The sequence below is a fragment of the Aquarana catesbeiana genome, linkage group LG03 (genome assembly GCF_042186555.1).
Source record: "Aquarana catesbeiana isolate 2022-GZ linkage group LG03, ASM4218655v1, whole genome shotgun sequence".
Classification (NCBI taxonomy): domain Eukaryota; kingdom Metazoa; phylum Chordata; class Amphibia; order Anura; family Ranidae; genus Aquarana; species Aquarana catesbeiana.
The window spans coordinates 674,834,966-674,861,301 of record NC_133326.1 but is presented as its reverse complement, the minus strand read 5'-3'; the positions used below and the strand labels follow the sequence as shown (position 1 = coordinate 674,861,301).

General features: G+C 47.9%; 1 protein-coding gene across 2 annotated transcripts in view; it reads left to right on the top strand.

Moving 5' to 3' along the window:
• The window catches only part of GPC2 (glypican 2), a 108,487-nt gene that overhangs the window by 66,556 nt on the left and 15,595 nt on the right, over positions 1 to 26,336 (top strand). For both annotated transcript variants that reach the window (XM_073622888.1, XM_073622887.1), the window contains exons 4-6: positions 8,764 to 9,077; positions 11,569 to 11,649; positions 15,699 to 15,864. In XM_073622888.1, coding sequence (XP_073478989.1) covers positions 8,764 to 9,077; positions 11,569 to 11,649; positions 15,699 to 15,864 — 561 coding nt within the window. The remainder of the gene's footprint in view (positions 1 to 8,763; positions 9,078 to 11,568; positions 11,650 to 15,698; positions 15,865 to 26,336) is intronic.

The window sequence follows — 26,336 nt, the reverse complement described above, 5'->3', positions numbered from 1 at the left end:
CTTAGGTCTGGTATGGAACTTTAAGGGGAACCCCCTACGCCGAAAAACCGGCGTGGGGTCCCCCCAAAATCCATACCAGACCCCGATCCGAGCACGCAGCCCGGCCGGTCAGGAAAGGGAGTGGGGACGAGCGAGCGCCCCCCTCCCCTCCTGAACCGTACCAGGCCACATGCCCTCAACATGGGGGGTGCTTTGGGGGAGGGGGCGCCTTGCGGTCCCCCCCACCACAAAGCACCTTGTCCCCATGTTGATGAGGACAAGGGCCTCTTCCCGACAACCCTGGCCGTTGGTTGTCGGGGTCTGCGGGCGGGGGGCTTATCGGAATCCGGGAGCCCCCTATAATAAGAGGGCCCCCAGATCCCGGCCCCCCCACCCTATGTGAATGAGTATGGGGTACATGGTACCCCTACCCATTCACTTAGGGAAAAAGTGTAAATAATAAAACACAACACAGGTTTTTAAAATATTTTATTAAACAGCTCCGGGGGGGGGATCTTCGGGGGGGGTCCCTCCGGTTCCTCTTCTCCCGGCGTCCGGTTGGTTCTTCGGCCGGCCCCTCCACTGTCTTCAGGTAGCTCTATTGCCAGTCGACCACGCCCCCTAAAACGTCACAGTCCCAGCATGCCCAGGGACTGTGACATCATATGGGGGCGGGGTCTCCGCCTATATAAGTCACAACGGAGCCCTCAGAGACCAGTCCAGCCGGAGAGAGCGTCGTGTCAACATCTGGGGAAGAGAAGCCCAGAAGCCCGGACCTCCGCTGGCAATAGAGCTACCTGAAGACAGTGTGAGGGGCCGGCCGAAGAACCAACCGGAGGCCGGGAGAAGAGGAACCGGAGGGACCCCCGAAGCCGGAGCAAGATCCCCCCCCGGAGCTGTTTAATAAAATATTTTAAAAACCTGTGTTGTGTTTTATTATTTACACTTTTTCCCTAGGTGAATGGGTAGGGGTACCATGTACCCCATACTCATTCACATAGGGTGGGGGGCCGGGATCTGGGGGCCCCTCTTATTATAGGGGGCTCCCGGATTCCGATAAGCCCCCCGCCCGCAGACCCCGACAACCAACGGCCAGGGTTGTCGGGAAGAGGCCCTTGTCCTCATCAACATGGGGACAAGGTGCTTTGTGGTGGGGGGGCACCGCACGGCGCCCCCTCCCCCAAAGCACCCCCCATGTTGAGGGCATGCGGCCTGGTACGGTTCAGGAGGGGAGGGGGGCGCTCGCTCGTCCCCACCCCTTTTCCTGACCGGCCGGGCTGCGTGCTCGGATCGGGGTCTGGTATGGATTTTGGGGGGACCCCCACGCCGGTTTTTCGGTGTAGGGGGTTCCCCTTAAAGTTCCATACCAGACCTAAGGGCCTGGGATGCCCCCCGCGCTCGCCGCAATGGAAAAATTTGTTTCTCCTATTGCAGCGAGCGCGAGATGCAGTAACCTGCTCCTCCGTCGTATCTGGTCCGTCGGACCAGCATACAGACGAACGGGCTTTCCGTCAGGAACTGAGTCCGGCGGAGTTACGACGTAAGATTTGAAGCAAGTTTCAAATCTAAAGTACGTCGGATTTCCGGCCGAAACGGTCCGTCGGAAGTCCGATGGAGACCACACACGGTCGGATTGTCCGCCGGATTTGGTCCGGCGGCGTCCGTCGGACTTTTGCATGTGAAAAGTCCGACCGTGTGTACACTCCATCATGGTTTTTCACCTTAATGCATTCTAGGCATTAAGATGAAAAACCTCCTCTGTTGCATCCCCCCCAGAGCACCCCTTTTACTTACCTGAGCCCGGTCTTTCCAGCGACGGGGATGAGCACAGCAGCTCCAGCCACTGTTGGCTCCTCCTCTTCTCGAGTGCCCCGAGGGAGAGCGGCTCCCCAACGGGGCACTCGAGGAGAGGAGGAGCCAGGAGCACCGCTGAGGGACCCCAGAAGAGGAGGATCGGGACCACTCTGTGCAAAACCAACTGCACAGAATAGGTAAGTATGACATGTTTGTTTAACCTCTTCAGCCCCCGGTAGATTTGGCTGCTGAATGACCGGGCCATTTTTTGCGATTCGGCACTGCGTTGCTTTAACTGACAATTGCACGGTCGTGCGACGTGGCTCCCAAGCAAAATTGACGACCTTTTTTTCCCACAAATAGAGCTTTCTTTTGGTGGTATTTGACCATCTCTGCGATTTTTATTTTTTGCGCTATGAACAAAAAAAACTTTTTGCTATAAAAAATATCCCCATTTTTTTTTTTCTCGGCTTAGGCCAATATGTATTCTTCTACATATTTTTGGTAATAAAAATATAAATAAAAAATCGCAATAAGTGTATATTGATTGGTTTGCGCAAAAGTTATAGCTTCTACAAAATAGGGGATAGCATTTTTATTATTATCATTTTTTTTACTAGTAATGCCAGTGATCTGCAATCTTTATCGGGACTGCGACATTATGGTGGACACATCGGACACATTTTTTGGAACCATTGGCATTTATACCGCAATCAGTGCTATAAAAATGCATTGATTACTGTAAATGTCCTTCTCAGGGAAGGGGTTAACACTAGGGGGCGATCAAGGGGTTAACTGTATTCCCTCTCTGTGTTTTGACTGTGGGGGGAGGGGACTGTGTAGGGGAGATGACAGATCGCTGTTCATACTATGTATGAACACACGATCAGTCTCTTCTCCCCTCAGAGAACGGTTCTCGGTGTGTTACGATCGAGTGCCTGCTGGGCACTCGCATTGGCTCCAGGGGCACGAGCGCCTTAGGGCGAAGCGACGTAACATAAGGTCGTTTCGCCCAGCCGTGCCATTCTGCCGCAGTAAAACTGCGGCGGCTGGTCAGCAAGTGGTTAAAAAAAAAAAAAAAAAAAACCTTTAGTTACCCTTGAAGTTTAATGTGCTTATATTTTGTCTTCTGTGTTTTCTTCCCCGCCCAATCAGTATGCTAATCGCTATTTAAAATAAAACCTTTGTGGTTTCATTACTTGCCTAATTTTAGAAACAGTGATGTCATTGCTAGGTCTCTATGCAATGCCGGCAGATTAGCGGTCCTCCAGCTGTTGCAGAACTACACATCCCATGAGGCATCGTAAAACTCTGACATTCGCAGGCAGGACTAGACATGATGGGAATTGTAGTTCCTGAACAATAGGAGGGCCATAGTTTGGAGAGCCCTGTGGCTAGATGATGCAGGATGTTTTCTAGCTAGGAAATGAGGTGGGCTGAATCTGACTTGCTGCATCTTGGAAGCTCACAGTGTGCAGTGAAATCAGAGTAAGCAATTTCAGTACAGGAGAGGAGCCGGTACAACTGTGCAAGATGGAACAGATGGCTGGAGTTCACCTTTAACCACTTGCCGACCACTGCACGCCGATATACGTCGTCACAATGGCAGCGGTGGGCAAATGGTTGTACCTGTACGTCCCCTTTAAGAGACAGGGATAGCAGGCGCCCGCTGCGTACAGCGTGACCGTGCCCGCGGTCTAGTTTTAGCAGCGCTTTACTGCTGTTATAGCGGCGCTATTTGGCCGCTAGTGGGGCTCTTTTAACCCCCCCCGCTAGCGGCCGAGGAAAGGGTTAATAGCACCCAAAAAGTTTTGCAGGCGCTTCGGCAGTGTTGCCCATTCTTTTTAATGGGCAGGGGCGGTGGAGGAGCGCTGTATACACCGATCCTGCACCGCCCCAAAGATGCTGCTTGCAGGACTTTTTTTCCTGTCCTGCAAAGGCACCACCCCAGTGTGAAAGCACTTGGGATTACACACTGGGGCTGCAGAAGAGGCGGTTTACAGTAGCTTTTCAGGCGCTGTTTTGAGCGCAAAAATGCCTGTAAAACGCCTTAGTGTGAAAGGGGTCTTAAGGTTAGGTTTGGATATAGATACACTTTAAGCAATAGACACAATAGCCAGTGTAGGGATCAAAGTAACGTTTGAATATGAAATGAACGGCAAGTGTGTTGTGACATTAGAGAGGAGTTCCGCCCCCCCCGCCCCCCTCGAAAAATGAAAAGTCAGCAGCTACACATACTATAGCTGCTGACTTTTAATATTAGGACATTTACCTGTCCTGGAATCCAGCGATGTCGGCACCCCAGCCAATGCTTCCATCGGCTGCCGAGTACTGCCGCCGCCATTGCCGGTAAGGGAACCCGGAAGTGAAGCCTTGTGCCGTCACAGCCGGTACCCTACTGTGCATGCACGAGGCGCGCTGCGCTCTATTACTGGCCCAGCAGTGGGGGAAGGAGGAAGAGAGGGGCGGAACTCCTTATGTACCTCGCTGCCGCAAGGTCCGACGCAAGTGGGGACAGGGTACCTGTAAAAAAACAGGTGCCCTTTCCCCCGCGAAAGGTGCCAAACGTGTCACCGAAGGGGGGAGGAATCAGATAAGCGGAAGTTCCACTTTTGGGTGGAACTCCGCTTTAAGAGGTCTATGCAGGGCTTTTTTTCAGCGGGAACATGAGGAAACACAATTCTGATACCTCCAGCACTGAATGTATGTAATGACAAGGGGTGCTGGGGTGTGCTGGTGGGTCTATTGATGCTGGCGGCTGTTGTCTATTGTCATAAGGGGGGGGGGTCTATTGTTTCTGGAGAAGTCTACTGTTGGGGGGGCTTATCTTGCTGGGAGGGATCTACTATTGAGGGAGAGGTCTATTGCCTCTGGCTGCTGGAGGATGTATTGATGCTGGCTGCTGGGAGATCTATTCTTGCTGGTGGGGATCTATTGTTGCTTGGGTAGATTTTTTGTTGTGGAAGGGTCTATTGTTGCTGGGGTGGATCTATTGTTGCTGGTGGGTATTTTGTTGTTGCTGGGGAGGTCTACTGTTTTGGGGGGGGTCTTATGTTGCTGGCAGGGATCTACTGTTGAGGGAGGGGTCTATTGTTTCTGGCTGCTGGAGGGTCTAATGATGCTGGTTGCTGAGAGATCTATTGTTTCTTGAATGGATTTATTGTTTCTGGGAAGTATTTTGTTGTAGGAGGGTCTATTGTTACTAGGGGGTGGGTGGTCTATTATTGATGGCTGCAGGGGATCTATTTTACTGCTTTTCTTGTTAACATTAACAAATTGCAAACAAATAATTTAGCACCACAAAATGATACTTCGTTCTGTGTTCTCTAAAGAGGGTGGTACTCGGATATGAGTACGGGGTGGAACCTAGGGACGGTGCTCGGAGGTTAGTAGGGGGCGGGACCAAGGGACGGTACTCGGAGGTGGTTAGGGGGTAGAACCAGGGGACGATGTTCAGAGGTGGTTAGGGGGTAGAACCAGGGGACGGTGCTTGGAGGTGGGTAGTGCGCAGAACCAAGGGACTTTGCTCGGAGGAAGTGGTTAGGGGGTAGAACCAAGTTACGGTGCTCAGAGGTGGATAGTGGGTGGAACCAAGGTACGGTGCTCAGAGGTGGGTAGCGGGTGGAACCAAGGGACGGTGCTCAGAGGTGGTTAGGGGGTAGAACCAGGGGACGATGCTTAGAGATGGTTAGGGGGTAGAACCAGGGGACGGTGCTCAGAGGTGATTAGTGGGTGGAACCAAGGGACAGTGCTCAGAGGTGGTTAGTGGGTAGAACCAGGGGACGGTGCTCAGAGGTGGTTAGGGGGTAGAACCAGGGGACGGTGCTCAGAGGTGGTTAGTGGGTGGAACCAGGGGACGGTGCTCAGAGGTGGTTAGTGGGTAGAACCAGGGGACGGTGCTCAGAGGTGGTTAGGGGGTGGAACCAGGGGACGGTGCTCGAGGTGGTCTATTGTTTCTGGCTGCTGGAGGGTCTAATGATGCTGGTTGCTGAGAGATCTATTGTTGCTTGGATGGATTTATTGTTTCTGGGAAGTATTTTGTTGTAGGAGGGTCTATTGTTACTAGGGGGTGGGTGGTCTATTATTGCTGGCTGCAGGGGATCTATTTTACTGCTTTTCTTGTTAACATTAACAAATTGCATACAAATAATTTAGCACCACAAAATGATACTTCGTTCTGTGTTCTCTAAAGAGGGTGGTACTCGGATATGAGTACGGGGTGGAACCTAGGGACGGTGCTCGGAGGTTGGTAGGGGGCGGGACCAAGGGACGGTACTCGGAGGTGGTTAGGGGGTAGAACCAGGGGACGATGCTCAGAGGTGGTTAGGGGGTAGAACCAGGGGACAGTGCTTGGAGGTGGGTAGTGCGCAGAGCCAAGGAACTTTGCTTGGAGGAAGTGGTTAGGGGGTAGAACCAAGTTACGGTGCTCAGAGGTGGATAGTGGGTGGAACCAAGGTACAGTGCTCAGAGGTGGGTAGCGGGTGGAACCAAGGGACGGTGCTCAGAGGTGGTTAGGGGGTAGAACCAGGGGACGATGCTTAGAGATGGTTAGGGGGTAGAACCAGGGGACGGTGCTCAGAGGTGATTAGTGGGTGGAACCAAGGGACAGTGCTCAGAGGTGGTTAGTGGGTAGAACCAGGGGACGGTGCTCAGAGGTGGTTAGGGGGTAGAAACCAGGGGACGGTGCTCAGAGGTTGTTAGTGGGTGGAACCAGGGGACGGTGCTCAGAGGTGGTTAGTGGGTAGAACCAGGGGACGGTGCTCAGAGGTGGTTAGGGGGTGGAACCAGGGGACGGTGCTCGAGGTGGTCTATTGTTTCTGGCTGCTGGAGGGTCTAATGATGCTGGTTGCTGAGAGATCTATTGTTGCTTGGATGGATTTATTGTTTCTGGGAAGTATTTTGTTGTAGGAGGGTCTATTGTTACTAGGGGGTGGGTGGTCTATTATTGCTGGCTGCAGGGGATCTATTTTACTGCTTTTCTTGTTAACATTAACAAATTGCATACAAATAATTTAGCACCACAAAATGATACTTCGTTCTGTGTTCTCTAAAGGGGGTGGTACTCGGATATGAGTACGGGGTGGAACCTAGGGGCGGTGCTCGGAGGTTAGTAGGGGGCGGGACCAAGGGACGGTACTCAGAGGTGGTTAGGTGGTAGAATCAGGGGACGGTGCTCAGAGGTGGTTAGGGGGTAGAACCAGGGGATGGTGCTTGGAGGTGGGTAGCGGGCAGAACCAAGGGACTTTGCTCGGAGGAAGTGGTTAGGGGGTAGAACCAAGTTACGGTGCTCTGAGGTGGATAGTGGGTGGAACCAAGGTATGGTGCTCAGAGGTGGGTAGCGGGTGGAACCAAGGGACGGTGCTCAGAGGTGGTTAGGGGGTAGAACCAGGGGACGATGCTTAGAGGTGGTTAGGGGGTAGAACCAGGGGACGGTGCTCAGAGGTGGTTAGGGGGTAGAACCAGGGGATGGTGCTCAGAGGTGGTTAGTGGGTAGAACCAGGGGACGGTGCTCAGAGGTGGTTAGGAGGTAGAACCAGGGGACGGTGCTCAGAGGTGGTTAGTGGGTGGAACCAGGGGACGGTGCTCAGAGGTGGTTAGTGGGTGGAACCAGGGGACGGTGCTCAGAGGCAAGGAGGAGTACCTGTACCTATTCTCTGTGAAAAAAAGCCCTGGGTCTATGTATAAAAGATTTACTCTGTGGATGTCTTAACCACGATGTCTTAGCCACCCTGAAAGTTTACCTTATTGCTTGTAATATGATTATCTCCAATGATCTTCAGCTTCGTCTGGTGGACATAATGCGGTATTTTCCTGAAATACCTCTATAAAAAAAATGATTGCTTTTATGGCTGCTGGATGGAGCTGATAAACATAGGAGACATCCATATTACAAACAATACAACAAATATTCCTGGTGCCCATGCAAATAGTTAAGACATTTGCACAGCAAATGTTTTATACTTCGATCCCTTAAAGCTGAACTCTATATTTCCATTTAGTCTTGCACAATTGTACAAGCTCCTCTCCTGTAGTGATTAATTACTTACTCTGACGATGAAGTGGGAAGGGAAGTAAACAAGGCAAAATATAAACAGATTCAATCCCAGCTTTTATTAAAAATGAATGGTACTTCAACATCCAGAAGAGGCTTGGTTGGACTAAAGGTTTGATATTTATTTTGCTTTGGCTCAGTACAGAGTCTAATTAGCAAATCCAATTGTGAACATTGAATGATGCGATATCTCAGAATATCCTAGTCCCTGTATTGGAGCCTGGATCCCTCTGTCTCTGATCTTCCTGGGTTGTCCCCCTATTTGGTGTGATATATAGGGGTCTCGTTATGAACGACTCACTGGGAAATTCACCCAATGAATCCTTTACTGCTATTCATTTAAGTGACAGTCAATGGCATTTCCCTAGCATGGAACAGTCATCTTTATTGTATATACAATAGGAAGTACAGTATATGCACCAGGTGAATGCAGCAGCAGGTGAACAGACGTTGAATGTCACATACACAGTATCCAAGAAAACCGAACTTTCAGTTTATTTTATTTTGAATCTGTTTTATTAAGTTTCAAGCATTTTTTTAACCACATTGAATAAACATAGGCAAGGAAAAACGTATTTCCCCTGAGTGTACAAGTATAAATTAGGATTGAAAAGACATTAACAGAACATGTATCACATAAGCAAAAGTTGTGTAGATATCATCAAGGAATGTAGAAATAAGCGAAACAAACCAAATAATAGTAACTCAAGTAACCAGTAGACCACTATAAACAGTGGTGTAGAAAACAGAAAAAACCAAGGCTCAACACATATGGCCTGAAAGTGTGGGGAATCTACTGGTAAGATTACTATAATCTTAAAGCGGAGTGAAAAAAGCGCTATAGAAATCTAGAAAAGTATTACATTAATATCAAATTAATTACGTGTGATCAATGCCTGCACAACAAACATGACATATGTTCTGCTTATGTGTTGCAGAGTTCTTCCTCGCACTCCTTGACTCTTCTGAGCATTCCCTCTCCACCATGTTCGTACTTTCCTATGGACACCTGTACTCCCAGAATGCCGTTCTCTTCAGTACTCTCTTCTCAGAGCTGCGTGCTTTCTACATGGGGGGAGGAGCCCCCAGATTGGCCGAGGCTCTCTCCGAATTTTGGGTCGGACTGCTGGAGCGCATGCTCCGTCTCCTGCTTCCTCATTACCAGCTGAATGCCGACTACATGGAGTGTGCTATGCGCCATGCTGAGGAGATGAGCCCTTTTGGCGAAACTCCAAGAAGACTTCGACTACAGGTTTGATAGCTTCTTAACTGCACAGAAGTCCCATTACTAAATTACATAATACTGACACGGGCTTATTAGTTGGATGCAATCATTTTGTTTAAGTCAGAATGCCCCTTGCAGCTAAAGTTAGAGCTGTGGCACAATTTAGCCGATAAATGGTATAAAACGTCCCTTCTCAAACAGGTTTGTTGGGGTTCCTTGAGCAATGAGCAACCTTTGCCTCTAGGTTACAATAAGTTACCACTGACATGAACGATGTTTATAGTTATAAGCAAAAGGGGTATTCTTCCCACTGATCACCAATGTAAGGAGTATTCTTCCCACTGATCACCAATGTAAGGAGTATTCTTCCCACTGATCACCAATGTAAGGAGCATTCTTCCCACTGATCACCAATGTAAGGAACATTCTTCCCACTGATCACCAATGTAAGGAGCATTCTTCCCACTGATCACCAGTGTAAGGAGCATTCTTCCCACTGATCACCAATGTAAGGAACATTCTTCCCACTGATCACCAATGTAAGGAGCATTCTTCCCACTGATCACCAATGTAAGGAACATTCTTCCCACTGATAACCAATGTAAGGAGCATTCTTCCCACTGATCACCAATGTAAGGAGCATTCTTCCCACTGATCACCAATGTAAGGGACATTCTTCCCAATGATCACAAATGTAAGGAGCATTCTTCCCACTGATCACCAATGTAAGGAGCATTCTTCCCACTGACCACCAATGTAAGGAGCATTCTTCCCACTGATCACCAATGTAAGGAACATTCTTCCCACTGATCACCAATGTAAGGAGCATTCTTCCCACTGACCACCAATGTAAGGAGCATTCTTCCCACTGATCACCAATGTAAGGGACATTCTTCCCACTGATCACCACCCCTGCCCCATCCCCCCACTCCCTTTCTCCTGATTATCAGTGCCACGGTCAGGGCAACTCAGTCCTGTGCCAGTGTCTAAGTGTGATAAACTGTGATTCACAGCTCTTAACCCCTCCTTCTGCCCTGCCCTTAACCCCACCTATGCAGGGCTCCACTGCGGGGTCGGGAGGTCCCAGCCAAGTCCAGTGCTGATCCTTATCCATGATGGGCCGGGTGCACTGCATCCTGTGCTGGCACTGCCTGCTGATTGGCTTCTCCGCTGCTACCTCCCTCACTGACACCAGCACCGAGATAGAGAAGACTGACACCAGCACCGAGCTAGAGAGCACTGACACCAGCACCGAGCTAGAGAGCACTGACACCAGCACCGAGCTAGAGAGCACTGACACCAGCACCGAGCTAGAGAGCACTGACACCAGCACCGAGCTAGAGAGCACTGACACCAGCACCGAGCTAGAGAGCACTGACACCAGCACCGAGCTAGAGAGCACTGACACCAGCACCGAGCTAGAGAGCACTGACACCAGCACTGACCTAGAGAGCACTGACCTAGAGAGCACTGACACCAGCACTGACCTAGAGAGCACTGACACCAGCACTGACCTAGAGAGCACTGACACCAGCACTGACCTAGAGAGCACTGACACCAGCACTGACCTAGAGAGCACTGACACCAGCACTGACCCAGAGAGCACTGACACCAGCACCGACCTAGAGAGCACTGACACCAGCACAGACCTAGAGAGCACTGACACCAGCACTGACCTAGAGAGCACTGACACCAGCACTGACCTAGAGAGCACTGACACCAGCACTGACCTAGAGAGCACTGACACCAGCACTGACCTAGAGAGCACTGACACCAGCACTGACCCAGAGAGCACTGACACCAGCACCGACCTAGAGAGCACTGACACCAGCACAGACCTAGAGAGCACTGACACCAGCATTGAGATAGAGGACATGGGCACCAGCAGCAAGATAGAGAACACTGACGACACCAGCACTGAGATAGAGAGCACTGACACCAGCATTGAGATAGAGGACATGGACACCAGCGTTGAGATAAAGGACACGGACACCAGCACTTTAAAGCTCTTTATATATGCAATTTACACAGTTAATTTTTTTTATCTCTTGAATTATTTTTCCCATTATGAGTGTGAGTGGGGCCTCATGTCTAGGTTTTGCCTAAGGCCTCACAAAGCCTAGAGCCGCCTCTGCACATGTGTGACTCTGTAGTCACATGAGCTGCTCAGATGTGAAAGGGAGGAAATGCTCAGCATAGAAACTCACTGAAAACTGAGCATGTGCACAGTGGCCAACACTGCTCTGCAAAATTCCCAACTGCATGGGGACATGGGCAGAAGGGGTAGATAAAGAACAGCAGGATCAACCAGGTTTTTAGCAGAATATAGAAAACTAATCTCATAGTGACTGAGTGAGTATGAACAGCTTGTAATTCATAGTTTTTTATGATGTGTAACTTTAGGTTGTTAATACTTCTGATTTTGTAAGTGTCTTCCTGTTTATTGTCATCTTATAGAAAAGCTCTGTTTTGCTGGAGATTTTGTGTGTCAGTGTTTGTGACTGTGTGGTTTTTTCAGATAACACGAGCATTGGGAGCTGCCAGAACACTGGTGCAAGGCTTGGCAACGGGAAGTGACATTGTCAACAGAGCCGCTAAGGTACAGCAGTACACCCTGTAAAGTGATGTAATGACACAGACAGCAGGGGTGACAAAGATGAATGGGAACAGTAGTCTATGCCCCCCACCTCCCCACCCATGCATAGGCACATATAAAAGAAAAATTGGAGTGTGCAAAATCTGGTGCAGCTCTGCATAGAAACCAATCAGCTTCCAGGTTTTATTGTCAAAGCTTATTGAACAAGATGAAGTTAGAAGCTGATTGGCTACCATGCACTGTTGCACCAGATTCTGAGAGCTCCAGTTATATTAAATCTCCCCCCCATGAGTCTATCCATGCACAGACAGAAGGGAGCTATGAGTCTGTCCTCCTCCTGCAGGGTGATACAGACAGAAGGGACCTATGAGTCTGTCCTCCTCCTGCAGGGTGATACAGACAGAAGGGAGCTATGAGTCTGTCCTCCTCCTGCAGGGTGATACAGACAGAAGGGGGCTATGAGTCTGTCCTCCTCCTGCAGGGTGATACAGACAGAAGGGAACTATGAGTCTGTCCTCCTCCTGCAGGGTGATACAGACAGAAGGGAACTACTGTATGAGTCTGTCCTCCTCCTGCAGGGTGATACAGACAGAAGGGAGCTATGAGTCTGTCCTCCTCCTGCAGGGTGATACAGACAGAAGGGAACTATGAGTCTGTCCTCCTCCTGCAGGGTGATACAGACAGAAGGGAACTATGAGTCTGTCCTCCTCCTGCAGGGTGATACAGACAGAAGGGGGCTACGAGTCTGTCCTCCTCCTGCAGGGTGATACAGACAGAAGGGAACTATGAGTCTGTCCTCCTCCTGCAGGATGATAGAGACAGAAGGAGCTATAAGTCTGTCCTCCTCCTGCAGGGTGATACAGACAGAAGGGAGCTATGAGTCTGTCCTCCTCCTGCAGGGTGATACAGACAGAAGGGAGCTATGAGTCTGTCCTCCTCCTGCAGGGTGATACAGACAGAAGGGGGCTATGAGTCTGTCCTCCTCCTGCAGGGTGATACAGACAGAAGGGAGCTATGAGTCTGTCCTCCTCCTGCAGGGTAATACAGACAGAAGGGAGCTATGAGTCTGTCCTCCTCCTGCAGGGTAATACAGACAGAAGGGAGCTATGAGTCTGTCCTCTTCCTGCAGGGTGATACAGACAGAAGGGAGCTATGAGTCTGTCCTCCTCCTGCAGAGTGATACAGACAGAAGAGCTATGAGTCTGTCCTCCTCCTGCAGGGTGATACAGACAGAAGAGCTATGAGTCTGTCCTCCTCCTGCAGGGTGATACAGACAGAAGGGAGCTATGAGTCTGTCCTCCTCCTGCAGGGTGATACAGACAGAAGAGCTATGAGTCTGTCCTCCTCCTGCAGGGTGATACAGACAGAAGAGCTATGAGTCTGTCCTCCTCCTGCAGGGTGATACAGACAGAAGGGGGCTATGAGTCTGTCCTCCTCCTGCAGGGTGATACAGACAGAAGGGAGCTATGAGTCTGTCCTCCTCCTGCAAGGTGATACAGACAGAAGAGCTATGAGTCTGTCCTCCTCCTGCAGGGTGATACAGACAGAAGGGAGCTATGAGTCTGTCCTCCTCCTGCAGGGTGATACAGACAGAAGGGAGCTATGAGTCTGTCCTCCTCCTGCAGGGTGATACAGACAGAAGGGGGCTATGAGTCTGTCCTCCTCCTGCAGGGTGATACAGACAGAAGGGAGCTATGAGTCTGTCCTCCTCCTGCAAGGTGATACAGACAGAAGAGCTATGAGTCTGTCCTCCTCCTGCAGGGTGATACAGACAGAAGGGAGCTATGAGTCTGTCCTCCTCCTGCAGGGTGATACAGACAGAAGGGGGCTATGAGTCTGTCCTCCTCCTGCAGGGTGATACAGACAGAAGGGGGCTATGAGTCTGTCCTCCTCCTGCAGGGTGATACAGACAGAAGAGCTATGAGTCTGTCCTCCTCCTGCAGGGTGATACAGACAGAAGGGGGCTATGAGTCTGTTCTCCTCCTGCAGAGTGATACAGACAGAAGGGATCTATGAGTCTGTCCTCCTCCTGCAGGGTGATACAGACAGAAGGGAGCTATGAGTCTGTCCTCTTCCTGCAGGGTGTAAAGACAGAAGGGAGCTATGAGTCTGTCCTCCTCCTGCAGAGTGATACAGACAGAAGGGAGCTATGAGTCTGTCCTCCTCCTGCAGGGTGATACAGACAGAAGGGGGCTATGAGTCTGTCCTCCTCCTGCAGAGTGATACAGACAGAAGGGAGCTATGAGTCTGTTCTCCTCCTGCAGGGTGATACAGACAGAAGGAGCTATGAGTCTGTCCTCCTCCTGCAGGGTGATACAGACAGAAGGGGGCTATGAGTCTGTGATGGCTAGGGGCACTGTGATATAAAGGGGCCTGCGCTGTAAAGGGGCACTGTGATCATTACAGTGCAGTCCCCTTTATTTCACAATGCCCCTTTACAATACAGTGCGGAGGACTTACTCTGCGAATATCCCCCCACCAATCACCCCCCGCGGTCGCCTGCCCAACTGGTCCCTGAAAAAATTGGCTACCCGAGATCAATGCTATTACCCTAATCAATGTTCCCACTGCAGATTGCAGAGGGCTGCACATTATATACAAAAGGGCCACATGTGGCCCTCTGGCGGCAGGTTGGGCACCAAGGATTTACAGGGTAGTTAGAATCGGATTTAGAAGGGGGTGGGAGCAGGTTTAACCATAGTTCGCCAATAGCCTGGAATTCCACTTTAAAGAAAGGACTGAAGTAAAAAATGTAGGAATTGTAAAAATTACTCCTATGCCATGTACACACGGGCGGACTTTTTGACCAGACTGGTCCTACGGACCGAATCCGGCGTACAATCCGATTGTGTGTGGGCTCCATCGAACCTGCAGCGGACTTTTTCGGTCAAAAATCTGATGGACTTTAGATTTGAAACATGTTTCATATCTTTCCGACGGACTCAAGTCCGGTCGAAAAATCCGCTCGTCTGTTTGCTAGTCCGACGGACGAAAACTGACGCTAGGGCAGCTATTGGCTACTGGCTATGAACTTCCTTATTTTAGTCCGGTCGTACGTCATCAGGTGCGAATCCGTCGGACTTTGGTGTGATCGTGTGTAGGCAAGTCCGTTCGTTCAAAAGTCTGTCGGAAGTCCGACGAAAGTCAGTTGAAAGTCCGTCAGACCAGTCCGGTCGAAAAATCCGCCCGTGTGAACGCGCCATTACCCTTTTTCGCAAAGGCTGATGACACAGAGATGATTCTGACACTAGTGACAAATTGCCAGCGGCAAGATCATTAAAAAGGCCGTCTGTGTATCCATTTGGAATCGATTCCTCTGTAGCCACAGGCCGCAAGATGTCTCTCTGTCACTGGCTTGAATACTGCTGAATCTCTATCGCTAGCAATGGGAGCGACATCTCACTGCTTCAGCTACAGGGGGAGCAATTCCATGGGGCCAAACAGGTATCCTCTTGGCGATCCTGATGCTATTGATTTTGACAAATTCTCATTGGCAGAATCACTAGCGGCAGTTGCCTGTGTGTCATCAGTCTTACTTTCTGTCCTTTATCGGAAAGTGACATCTGCCATGTAGTTGCTACCACACAGTTTTTTATTACCAACATGTCATATATGGTACATCCATACCTCCCAACATTTTGAGATGGGAATGAGGGACACCTACCAGCAAATGTATGTAGGCATAGGACACGCCCCCTGCCACACCCCCTTAAAGGAGAATTAACCCAAAAAAAGGTTAATAAAATCCACAAGGACTTTTTTTTACTACTACTATACCTTTATATTGGCTTTTAAAATGTACAAATGCAGCAATTTAGAAATTGGATGAAAGGTTTAGCACTGGGAAACACTTTTTGAAAGATAAAAAGTGCATTTTATATACAGCTATATAGATCAGACCAAAATGAGGGACAAATGAGGGGGGAAGAGGGACAGAGGGACAAATCAGGGACAGTCCCTCGAAATCAGGGACATTTGAGAGCTATGTAAACCTGTGTAATAAATCGTTGGTCTTCTTGCTGCAATTACAACTGTTACTTCTCTGTGCTCAGGCTGTGCCACCTCCTGACTGTCTCCGGGCTGCCATGCGCATGTGGTATTGCCCACTTTGCCGAGGTTATACATCCCTCCTGCCCTGCCATGGACTCTGCCTCAACATCATGAAAGGCTGCCTCGCCCACCAGGCGGACATGGATGCAGACTGGAACAGCTTGATAGGTTTGTGCCCTTGATAACTTTCTATTCCATTGGAAAATGTTTTCTTTTATTTCAGTTGCTTTAACATGCATCTTTAGGTAGCAAGTAGACTCTATCCCCTATCACTGTGAAGTGAGCCACTGATCTGGATAAAGCATGCAAGATAAAGCTTTTCAGGCTTCACTGACTGACTGATTACTCCAGGTTGGTGACATACTAAGTAGTGAAATCAGGACCAGGATGTCAGCTAGGGTTGCCACCTGTCTGGGATTTACCCGGGCAGTCCGGGTTTTGAATCCTGTGTCCGGGTTTCAGGCAGACTGAAACCCAGACACATTATTCAGATTGGGCTGTGGCTCCTCAAGTAACTAAGATAGTCATAAGGATGACAGGTTGTCTTTATGAAGAAATCTGGGGTCAAAAAGACCCTAAATCTCCTCTTTACCTTTTAAAAGCAGAAGATCAAAAAAAAAATTTTTTTTAATCTTTCGCTTAAAATTTTTTTTTTCCAGCCTGGGCTAGGGTTGCCACCTGTCCAGGATTCACCCGGACAGTCTGGATTTTGAATCATGTGTCCGGGTTTTAGGCGGACTGTGGCTCCCCAAGTAACCAAGATAGTCACACACAAATCTGTTGCCGTCCGGGAGCTGTGGGCGGCTGTCTGGGGGCAGGTTCGACATCACTAAGGGGCAGGGTAATGATGTCAGCAAGAGCAATTTGGACATGCCCACATTTTTACCCTGCCCCTTAGTGATGCCAAACCTGCCCCCAGACAGCTGCCCACAGCTCCCGGACGGCAACAGATTTGGTTACTTGGGGAGCCACAGCCTGCCTGAAACGGTATGCGCACTGCATTACTAGTCTCCTTGGGGCACCCAAAGGTGTCCCAGACCGCTAAAGTGTTCGAGTTTGGCTTGAAGAAAAGGTGGCAACCCAAATGTCAGCCCTAGAAAACATATCTGGAAAAACGGAAGAACTAGTTCAAAAACGGGAGATTTAGTCAAAAAACGAATCACCCAGTATTGCCTGTAGGCTCCTGCAGCAGATCTATTCCCCAGTAATGACTTACCATGCCTTGTTCTGCCTTGAGTCTGTGTGTGGGAGGCAACCATCTTGGTAGAGACAGAGTTTTGCTTCCTCATGTCAAAACTGCCCTCTGGTGATCTGATGACTAGTGGATTAGAATTCAAGAAGCAGCAGAAGTGGCGGAAGCAAAGAATCACAGAATGAATGAAGCATGGAGATTCTTACACTTTAGGTCCTCAGGTACTGTTTCCCCTCCAGTAAGGAGAACAGTGATCAGCACAGTAGTGACATTACCAAATCTCACTCCATATCTGGTGAGACAGTCAAAGGCTGCAGTGCCTTGAGCGCTGCTGAGCAATTCCCCCTCTCCATACAATCAAACATTTTTAGGGTTCTCAGCAACACTTCTCCTCACGCAATTTCATAATTTCCAAATGCCAGCACTTATTATCATTGTCCAAAAATGTCTTTATTAAATACTCAGGCACTTAAAAAATTTTCCTAGTTTTTATGTTTCTGGGTATTTAAAGCGGAGCTCCACCCAAAAGTGGAAGTCCTGCTTATCTACCTCCTCCCCCACTCTGGTACCACTTTTCGGGGGCAAGGGTCGGGAACGGGTACCTGTGTTCCCTAAGTGTGTTCTAACTGTGGGGGGATGGGACTCCCTGGAGGAGCAGACTGATCGGTGTTCCTGCTTAGTAGGAGCACACGATCTGTCTCCTCTACCCTAAGAGAACTGGGATTTGTGTATTTACACACACAAATCCGGTTCCTGCTCTGTCACGAGCGATCGCGGGTGCCCAGCGCTTATCACGCCAGCCGGGCACTTGCATCGGCTCCGCAGACATGCTGCGGGCGCACGCCTCCTACAGCATCTTAAAGGGCTGACGTACAGCTACGACGACTCGCCCAGGGGAGCCATCCTGCTGCAGTTTGACTGCGGCGGCTTTTTGGGAACTGGTTAAATAAAAAAATGTGATCTCTGAGTCTGATGATATTTACCAGATTCAACCTCTAATAGTATATACAGTATATCTCCTCTAATAGTATATACAGTATATATCCTCTAATAGTATATACAGTATATATCCTCTAATAGTATATACAGTATATCTCCTCTAATAGTATATACAGTATATCTCCTCTAATAGTATATACAGTATATATCCTCTAATAGTATATACAGTATTTCTCCTCTAATAGTATATACAGTATATATCCTCTAATAGTATATACAGTATATCTCCTCTAATAGTATATACAGTATATCTCCTCTAATAGTATATACAGTATATATCCTCTAATAGTATATACAGTATATCTCCTCTAATAGTATATACAGTATATCTCCTCTAATAGTATATACAGTATATCTCCTCTAATAGTATATACAGTATATCTCCTCTAATAGTATATACAGTATATATCCTCTAATAGTATATACAGTATATCTCCTCTAATAGTATATACAGTATATCTCCTCTAATAGTATATACAGTATATCTCCTCTAATAGTATATACAGTATATATCCTCTAATAGTATATACAGTATATCTCCTCTAATAGTATATACAGTATATCTCCTTTAATAGTATATACAGTATATCTCCTCTAATAGTATATACAGTATATATCCTCTAATTGGCACCTGAGAGCAAATGGAAAAATCAGCTGGGGTGCTGACATTGCAAGATCCCTGGACAGGTAAGTTTCCTAATATTAAAAGTCAGCAGCTACAGTATTTGTAGCTGCTGATTTTTAATTTTTTGGAAGGAGGCTGGACCTCCATCTTTTAAAGACATTTATCTATTTTAAATAACACTAGTTAGGGTTGGCGTTCTTAGATGATGTCACACTGCAGCTATGAGGCTCCAAGCACAGGAACTGCACTCCAATTTTTGGGGGAAAAGCAAGACAAAAGATACATTTTCAGGGTACACTTGTAGGAAACAGGCACATTTAGGCTGAGTTTAGATTCACTTTAATATGCCCATGCCCAGCAGGACGTGCCCACCTTTCTTCCACCCCCTCTGCTCAATTCAGCCTCCTGAAACAAAGAAAATACCTGATCCTTCAAAGTAGAGAAGAGCATGAGACTCAGTCGGGTGGATTTATTAAAGGCAAATAAACTGCACACTTTGCGAGTGCAGATGCTCCAGAGCTTAGTAAACAAGGGGATGCTCTGCTGAGGTACATAGTTGGTAAGGTTGAATAAAGACAGTCCATCTAGTTCAACGTGTGTATGTGTGTGTGTCTCTACCACCTCCCATATCCTTGTATTTTGTGTTCAGTTAGATGCCCATCTAAACATTTTTTTTTTAATTAATGGCGCTTTCTGCTGAAACCACCAATTGTGGAAGGGAGTTCCACACCCTTACTGCTCTAATAGCAAAAAACCCTCTACACTATTTAAGGTTGAACTGCTTCTCCTCCAACCTCATTGATGGCCACTTGTCTTCTTCAGTGACCTGAGACTGAATAGTTTCCTCGCAATGTTGGAATCACCATTACGATATTTGTAGATTGCAATCATGTCCCCTCTTAAGCGTCTTTTTTCCAAGGAGAATACATTGAATGTTTGTAATTGTTCCTCACAACTGAGGTCCTCCAACTTCTTTATTAGCTTTGTTGCTCTTCTCTGGACTTCCTCCAGTTCCAGTACATCCTTCCAGAGGACTGGTGACCAGAACTGGACAGCATACTCCAGATGTGGCTGAACCATAGTTTTTTAATCCATTAGAATTATAGCCTTATCTCTTGAGCCAGTCAGTCAGTCCTCCTGTACTGGGCCCAGGCCTCCATTCAAAAGGTAGGCCCGGGCACCTGCCGAGCTGGAGGGCCAGCAGTACTGTCTTATTGCTGACACTTGTGACCAGTGGCATCTGGTGTTTTTTTTGGGGGGGCAGCAAACAACCACCCATCCCCCGGTGCAGGTGCAGCAGCTCGGCTCCGAGTCCTCTCCTCCATGGCAGTTTCCAGCTCATCCCCTCCTCCTCCTGGGTGTCAAATGGGATCGCCTGTCCTTTCAGCCAATCGGTGACCGGTGTCAAAACCCGCTCCCTTATCCCTGGCCGTGATGAGGATCAGTCTTACAAAAGCAAATATTGAATCGCTGTTGTAACACATCTGGGTGGGCTCGGAGCCCACTCGCTGCGACCTGAGCCCACCCTATATCGAAGCCTATTAGAGCCTCTGGCTCTAAACAATGCTTAAAAAAACAGCCCCTGCGCATTGGAATCCATGCGCTGGTGTCCTGAAAGGGGCCTGACACATGGATAGGGGAGGCGGCGATGGACATGGAGGGGGCGCCCGTGCACCCTTAATGGACGGGCCGTTCTTGCTTGTGACTCTTGTGAGATGCTGCCGGCTTCTGCTTTTCTTCTGGCTGCACTGCAGGAGGATCGATTCTAGTATCTGTGTCCCTTTCCCCCTGCTGTCTGGCACTGCAGGAGGATCGGTACTAGTACCTGTCCACAACCCCCTCCCCCCCGCAGTGCTGCCGTTTTCCACAGGGCTACCCACTCAGCTGGTTCATCAGAAATCTTTAGTATTCTGTCTGAGGAACTTGAGTGAGACTCCTGTTAGATCAGTGGTTCTCAACCTTTCTACTGCTGTGACCCCTTGATAAAATTCCTCAAGTTTTGGGGACCCCTAACAGTAAAATTATTTTCGTAGCTTGGGTTGTCAGCACCCAAGGCAAGACAAGTAATTTGCGCCCCTAACCCACGGACATTTAGCGCTCCCTGAGTCCCTTCCACTTAGGATGTACCACTCTTTCTCTTTCTCCGGGGGTGACGTCGGCGCGTCGTCTGGCTCCGCCCTAGCTCGGACGGGCCCGTCCTGCTGGGGTGGGCTCGCTCGGGGGTGGCGTCGGCGCGTCGTCTGGCTCCGCCCTAGCTCGGGCAGACCCGTCCTGCTGGGGTGGGCTCGCTCGGGGGTGACGTCAGCGCGTCGTCTGGCTCCGCCCACGGAGGCCACGGAGCCGGACTTAAGGCTGTTTTATCTATTACGTTTGTAAGTGTTCATTTATTTTTTATCACATTTCAATAAATTTTATCAGTTTTACACTATGTGAGCCCCTTTTATATTCCATGATACCTTTGATATGGGTTCGTTGGTGTGGCTGATGTTGAGATGACCTCTGGTGGACACCGCTGGCAGTTCTCATCCTTTGGCTTTTAAAGTTTTCTGCTTGCTGTGACCCTCTGTGGTGGGGGGTCATGGCCTTCTGGTAAGAAGTAACCCCTTCTATTCTCTGGTGGTGGACTTCTCTTTGCTATTACAGAAATATACCTATTGTCACTTGGACTTTTATTTTTTATTTTTTGGTGATCCAAACTCACTATGATACTTTTTTGATGCCTCATTGGATGGGACTGTTTTCTTTCACCATTACCATATGTTTTGCACATTGGTTTATTTTTATATTTATTTATTTGTTATGTATGATCACGGTATAAACCTTTTGCACTGTGGATTTTACATTAAGCACTATTAGCATTAGCGCAACCTTTTATTTTTCTTACTCTTTCTCTTTGTTCTCCTTTCTTTCCCTTTTATCCCTCTCTATCCTAATTTCTTGTTTTTTTCCCCCCTCATCTCTCTCGTTGTCTTTTTTGTTCTTTCTCTTATTCTTTCTCTCCCTTTTTCTTTGTTCCTCCCCCTCTTTTCCTCTCCGTTCCATGTATTCTCTATTTTTATTCCTTCTCTTACTCCTTGGTGGGGGGAATGGGATGAGTGGCAATGCTGGGGGGAGTTCTGATCAACCAAATTAGGTGCTCTTGATCAAAGTCATCTGCTGATCTGAGGACTGTAGTGGGGACTTTTAATGGCAAGTATAATCACAGGTAGTGTTACTCACTGGGTCTCTGGCGTCACTGTGTCTCCAACTTTGTGGTGTCTCGTAGCAGTGACACCTATGCCAAAATCATGAGATGGGGTCTCCTTCAGCCCCTCCCACTTCACATTCCTCACCAGTCAGCTGACCTCTAGTCTCTGCCCCCCAGCCATGCTGTGAACTGTATGGGCAGCTGTGAAGAGGCCGAGCGGGCGGCCACAGGCTCCAGGGACAGCCCTTCTGGGTGACCGCGAAAAGGCTGGGAGAGCAGTGCAGGCTTCAGGAACAGCCCAGGATTTGGTGACCCCTGCCAAATCGTCATTCGACCCCCGAGGGGGTCCCGACCCCCAGGTGGAGAACCACTGTGTTAGATAGTGTTTGGTGGTAAACTCCATCTATTAGATTGGGTTGAGCACTGTTGGGTATGTTCCTCGGGTGTAAAAGGATGGAGTGCTGCTGGGTGCATTCATCTTGAGAGTACAAGAAGTTGTCTGTAGCAGACTGTTCAGCCACTCACCAAGCCAATGGATCCTCTATATTAGGTGCAAGTGGACCTATTTGTGAGTATCCAAGTATCTACCTTTTATTGTTGTTAAGAACTCTTGATGGTTGCAGACAGTAGTTACATAATTCTTAAAGGGGTTGTAATCCCTCAAGGTTTTTCACCTTAATGCATTCTATGCATTAGGGTGAAAATCCTCCTGTGAAGCAGCTCGCCCCCCTTTTACTTACCTGAACCCGGTCTTTCCAGTGACAGGGAAGAGCACACCAGATCCAGCCGATGTCCCAGGTCCTGATTCGGTAGATTGATAGCAGCGCAGCTGTGTCAATAGACACAGCAGCAGGACACCCACACGCCCGCACGAGTGCTCCAAAGGAGAGCAGCTCTCCAACAGGGCACTCGAAAAGAGGAGGAGAGCCAATGAGGGACCCCAGAAGAGGAGGATCGGGGCCACTCTGTGCAAAACCAACTGCACAGAGGTGGAAAGTATGACATGTTTGTTTTTAAAAAAACAAAACAAACCTTTAGATATCCTTTAAGGTTGAAAAAAGACACCTGTTTATCCACTTCAACCTGAATGTGTGTGTAGGTCACTATCATTTTCCATATCCCTGCACACTGTGTTCGCTAAGAAACACATCTAAAAGCATATTGAATTCATCTACACTCTCCAATGACACCACCAAATTTCCACATCCTTACCGCTCTTACAGTAAGCGCCCGTTCACACTAGAATGCTGTGCGGGAAACCCGTGACCTGTGCTGGTTTCCCCGCACCGAAAGAGAAGTGCGATCTACAACAGTACCATGCGATCCGGTTGCAGTGCGTTTAAATAGAAAGTGCATGCTCTACTTTGGGTGCGGTGCTGTGCGATTTCAGCCCATGCAAAATGCATGGGTTGAAATCGCACTGCACAGAACTGCATATGAATGGAACATGCAGTTCCTAATGTGAATGGGCCCTAAAGAACCTCTTACGCAGTTTAAGATTGATGCACTCTTCATCCAACTTAATTGTGGAATTGTGTAAGCCTGTGATCTACTAGGACCCCCAGATCCTTTTCCATCCTTGCTTCTCCCAGTTCTCCCTCTACCGAGTAACTTGCATTCATATTCCTAGCCCCCAAATGTATTACTTTACATTTTTCAATATTGAACCTCATTTACCATATAGCTGCCCAGTGACCACCCCTCTATTTTATTGAGGTCCTCTTGTAAATTTGCTGTATCCTGCTGTGAAGTTTTTGCCCTGCTTAGCTTTGTATCAACAGCAAACACTGAGAACTATTCATTCAAGTCCCTATATCGTTTATGAACGAGTTAAACAGAATTAGTCCCAGGACCGAGCCCTGGGGCACCCTGCTTATAACCACCCAGAATATATCTCGTTAACCAGTTCCGGACCGCCCACCGCACATATACTGCGGCTGGGCGGCCCGGCTGCGTGAAATAACGTACCTGTACGTTGTCCGTGCTCCCTGGTCTTGGGCGCTGGTCTGGGATTGGACACAGTGGGAGCCAATCAACGGGGCCACCAACCACCCGTGATCGTTCTGGGGAATGAAAGAACGACAGTCTGCCTATGTAAACAAGGCAGACCGTTGTTCTGTCACAGGCAAAGAGAGAGATCTGTGATTTCTAGTAATCAGGAACACCGATCTCTCTCTCTGTCTAATGTCAGCATCCCCCACACAGTTACAGGGCGTACACACGGTCGGACTTTGTTCGGACATTCCGACAACAAAATCCTAGGATTTTTTCCGACGGATGTTGGCTCAAACTTGTCTTGCATACACATGGTCACACAAAGTTGTCGGAAAATCCGATCATTCTGAACGCGGTGACGTAAAACACGTACGTCGGGACTATAAATGGGGCAGTGGCCAATAGCTTTAATCTCTTTATTTATTCTGAGCATGCGTGGCACTTTGTCCGTCGGATTTGAGTACACACGATCGGAATTTCCGACAACGGATTTTGTTGTCGGAAAATTTTATCTCCTGCTCGCCAACTTTGTGTGTCGGAAAATCCAATGGAAAATGTCCGATGGAGCCCACACACGGTCGGAATTTCCGACAACACGCTCCGATCGGACATTTTCCATCGGAAAATCCGACCGTGTGTACGGGGCATTAGAAAGCACTCCCAGGGAACACATTTAACCCTTTGATTGCACCTGATGTTAACCCCTTCCCAGCCAGTGTCATTTATACAGAGACAGTGCATTTAATTAGCACTGATCTCTGTTATGGTGTCACTGGTCCCCAAAAAGTGTCCTTTAATGTTCAATTTGTCCTGCTAAAAATCACTGATTGCCCAATCACTGACCCACTGAAATCCCTAAATCTATCCTATAGTTTGTAGACTCGATAACTTTTGCGCATACCAATCAATATACACTAATTTGGATTTTTTTTACCAAAAATATGTAGCAGAATACAAATTGGCTTAAACAGATGAAGAAATTTGATTTTTTTTATATATTTTTATTGGATATTTTAGTTTTTATAGCAGAAAGTAAAAAATATTACTGTATTTATTTATTTTTCAAAATTGTTGCTCTTTTTTGTTTATAGAGCAAAAAATAAAAACCACAAAGGTGATTAAAAACCACCAAAAGAAAGCTTTATTTGTGGGAAAAAAAGGACATCAATTTTGTTTGGGTACAACGTCGCACGTCCACGCCATTGTCGGTTAAAGTAACAGTGCCGTATTACAGGGCCTGGTCATTAAGGGGGTAAATCCTTCCGGGGCTGAAGTGGTTAAATACTACTCTCTGGACGTGCTTCTGCATCTAGTTTTTCTAGTCCAGGTACATACAATCTCATCAATGCAAAAAGATCCTAATTTGTAAATTAGGCATTTATGGGGTGCTGTATCAAATCTAGATATACAACATCCACAGGCCTTCCTCTATCCAAATAACAGCTCACCTCCTCATAGAATGTTAAAAGGTTGGTCTGGCAGGAGCGATATATCATAAATGTAACATATGTGTTTGATGCTGCACTGCTGTACTCCAATACTAGTGAGGCCCGGAGTGAGTGGAAAGAAATGGAGCTAGCAGAGGGCATGACAGGAGTGAGAAGGGGGACAACAAGGGGTTAAGGAGAATAGGGTAGGAATGGGGGAGTAGTGGATTGGAAGAAAGGGAACAAGGGGAGGGGTTTAATTTATTTACTGGGACAGGGGGTGGCCCGGGCAGCATTGCAGGGGGAAGTCTAAACAGGGAACAGTTTCACACCCACCCTCCCTGTTTTGTTGTGTGTTCATTTTGCTTTATTTCAGACGCAGTGCGAGAAGGATATGTCATGGCAGCAATGAATTGGCGGTGGTGGTCTTTGATGGTGGCAAGATAACCTACGAGATGGAAGTGTGGGGGACTCATCGGTGGTATGGGCCCTCTGGTGTATTCCAGCTAACATGGTTTAGCTGGAAGATGGTAATGGTTGCACTGCAGATAATGGATTGTCTCTGAGCTGGTGTTACACAACTAGAGGCCTAGTATGGAAAAAGGCCTGCAGTGTAGAAGTGGAACAGAGCTAAGTTGGGAAGTGCCGTCAAAGACCACCGGGGGGAGCAACTGATAGTTGGAGTTTTGTTATGTGTTAAAGAATGTTATATATTTAATATTTGTGAATAAAAAGGCTGCTATGGCCAGTTATACTCCATTTCAAGTGTGGTCTTGTTAATCGTAGGTAAAGTTAAGTGGGTCTAAGGGTGGAGTATACAGTGGTTGGCAGTCACAGGAAGGTGAAACATCTTATCTACCCTGGTCAAGAATACATACAGTTATACCATCACAATAATAAGTGTACTGTGGATCTTAAATGCTAAAGTGTATACAAATAAACCATCAAATAATAGGTGTACTTGGTTACTAATAACAATATCATTTTCATCAGCAAATTCTTGGATATTGTCACTTATTTCTTCTAGTAGTTTACATACTATTGATGTTAGGCTGGCTGGTCTGTAGTTTCCAGGTATACAGTATATCTCAGTTACTTGTTCCTAGACAAGGACTGCTACCTTGCTCAGTCTATTCCACAGATTTCTACCCATTTGTGTTGTTAAGTTGTACCTTTAGGAGTATCTTACCTCTGTGATAGGGATAGATTGGATAA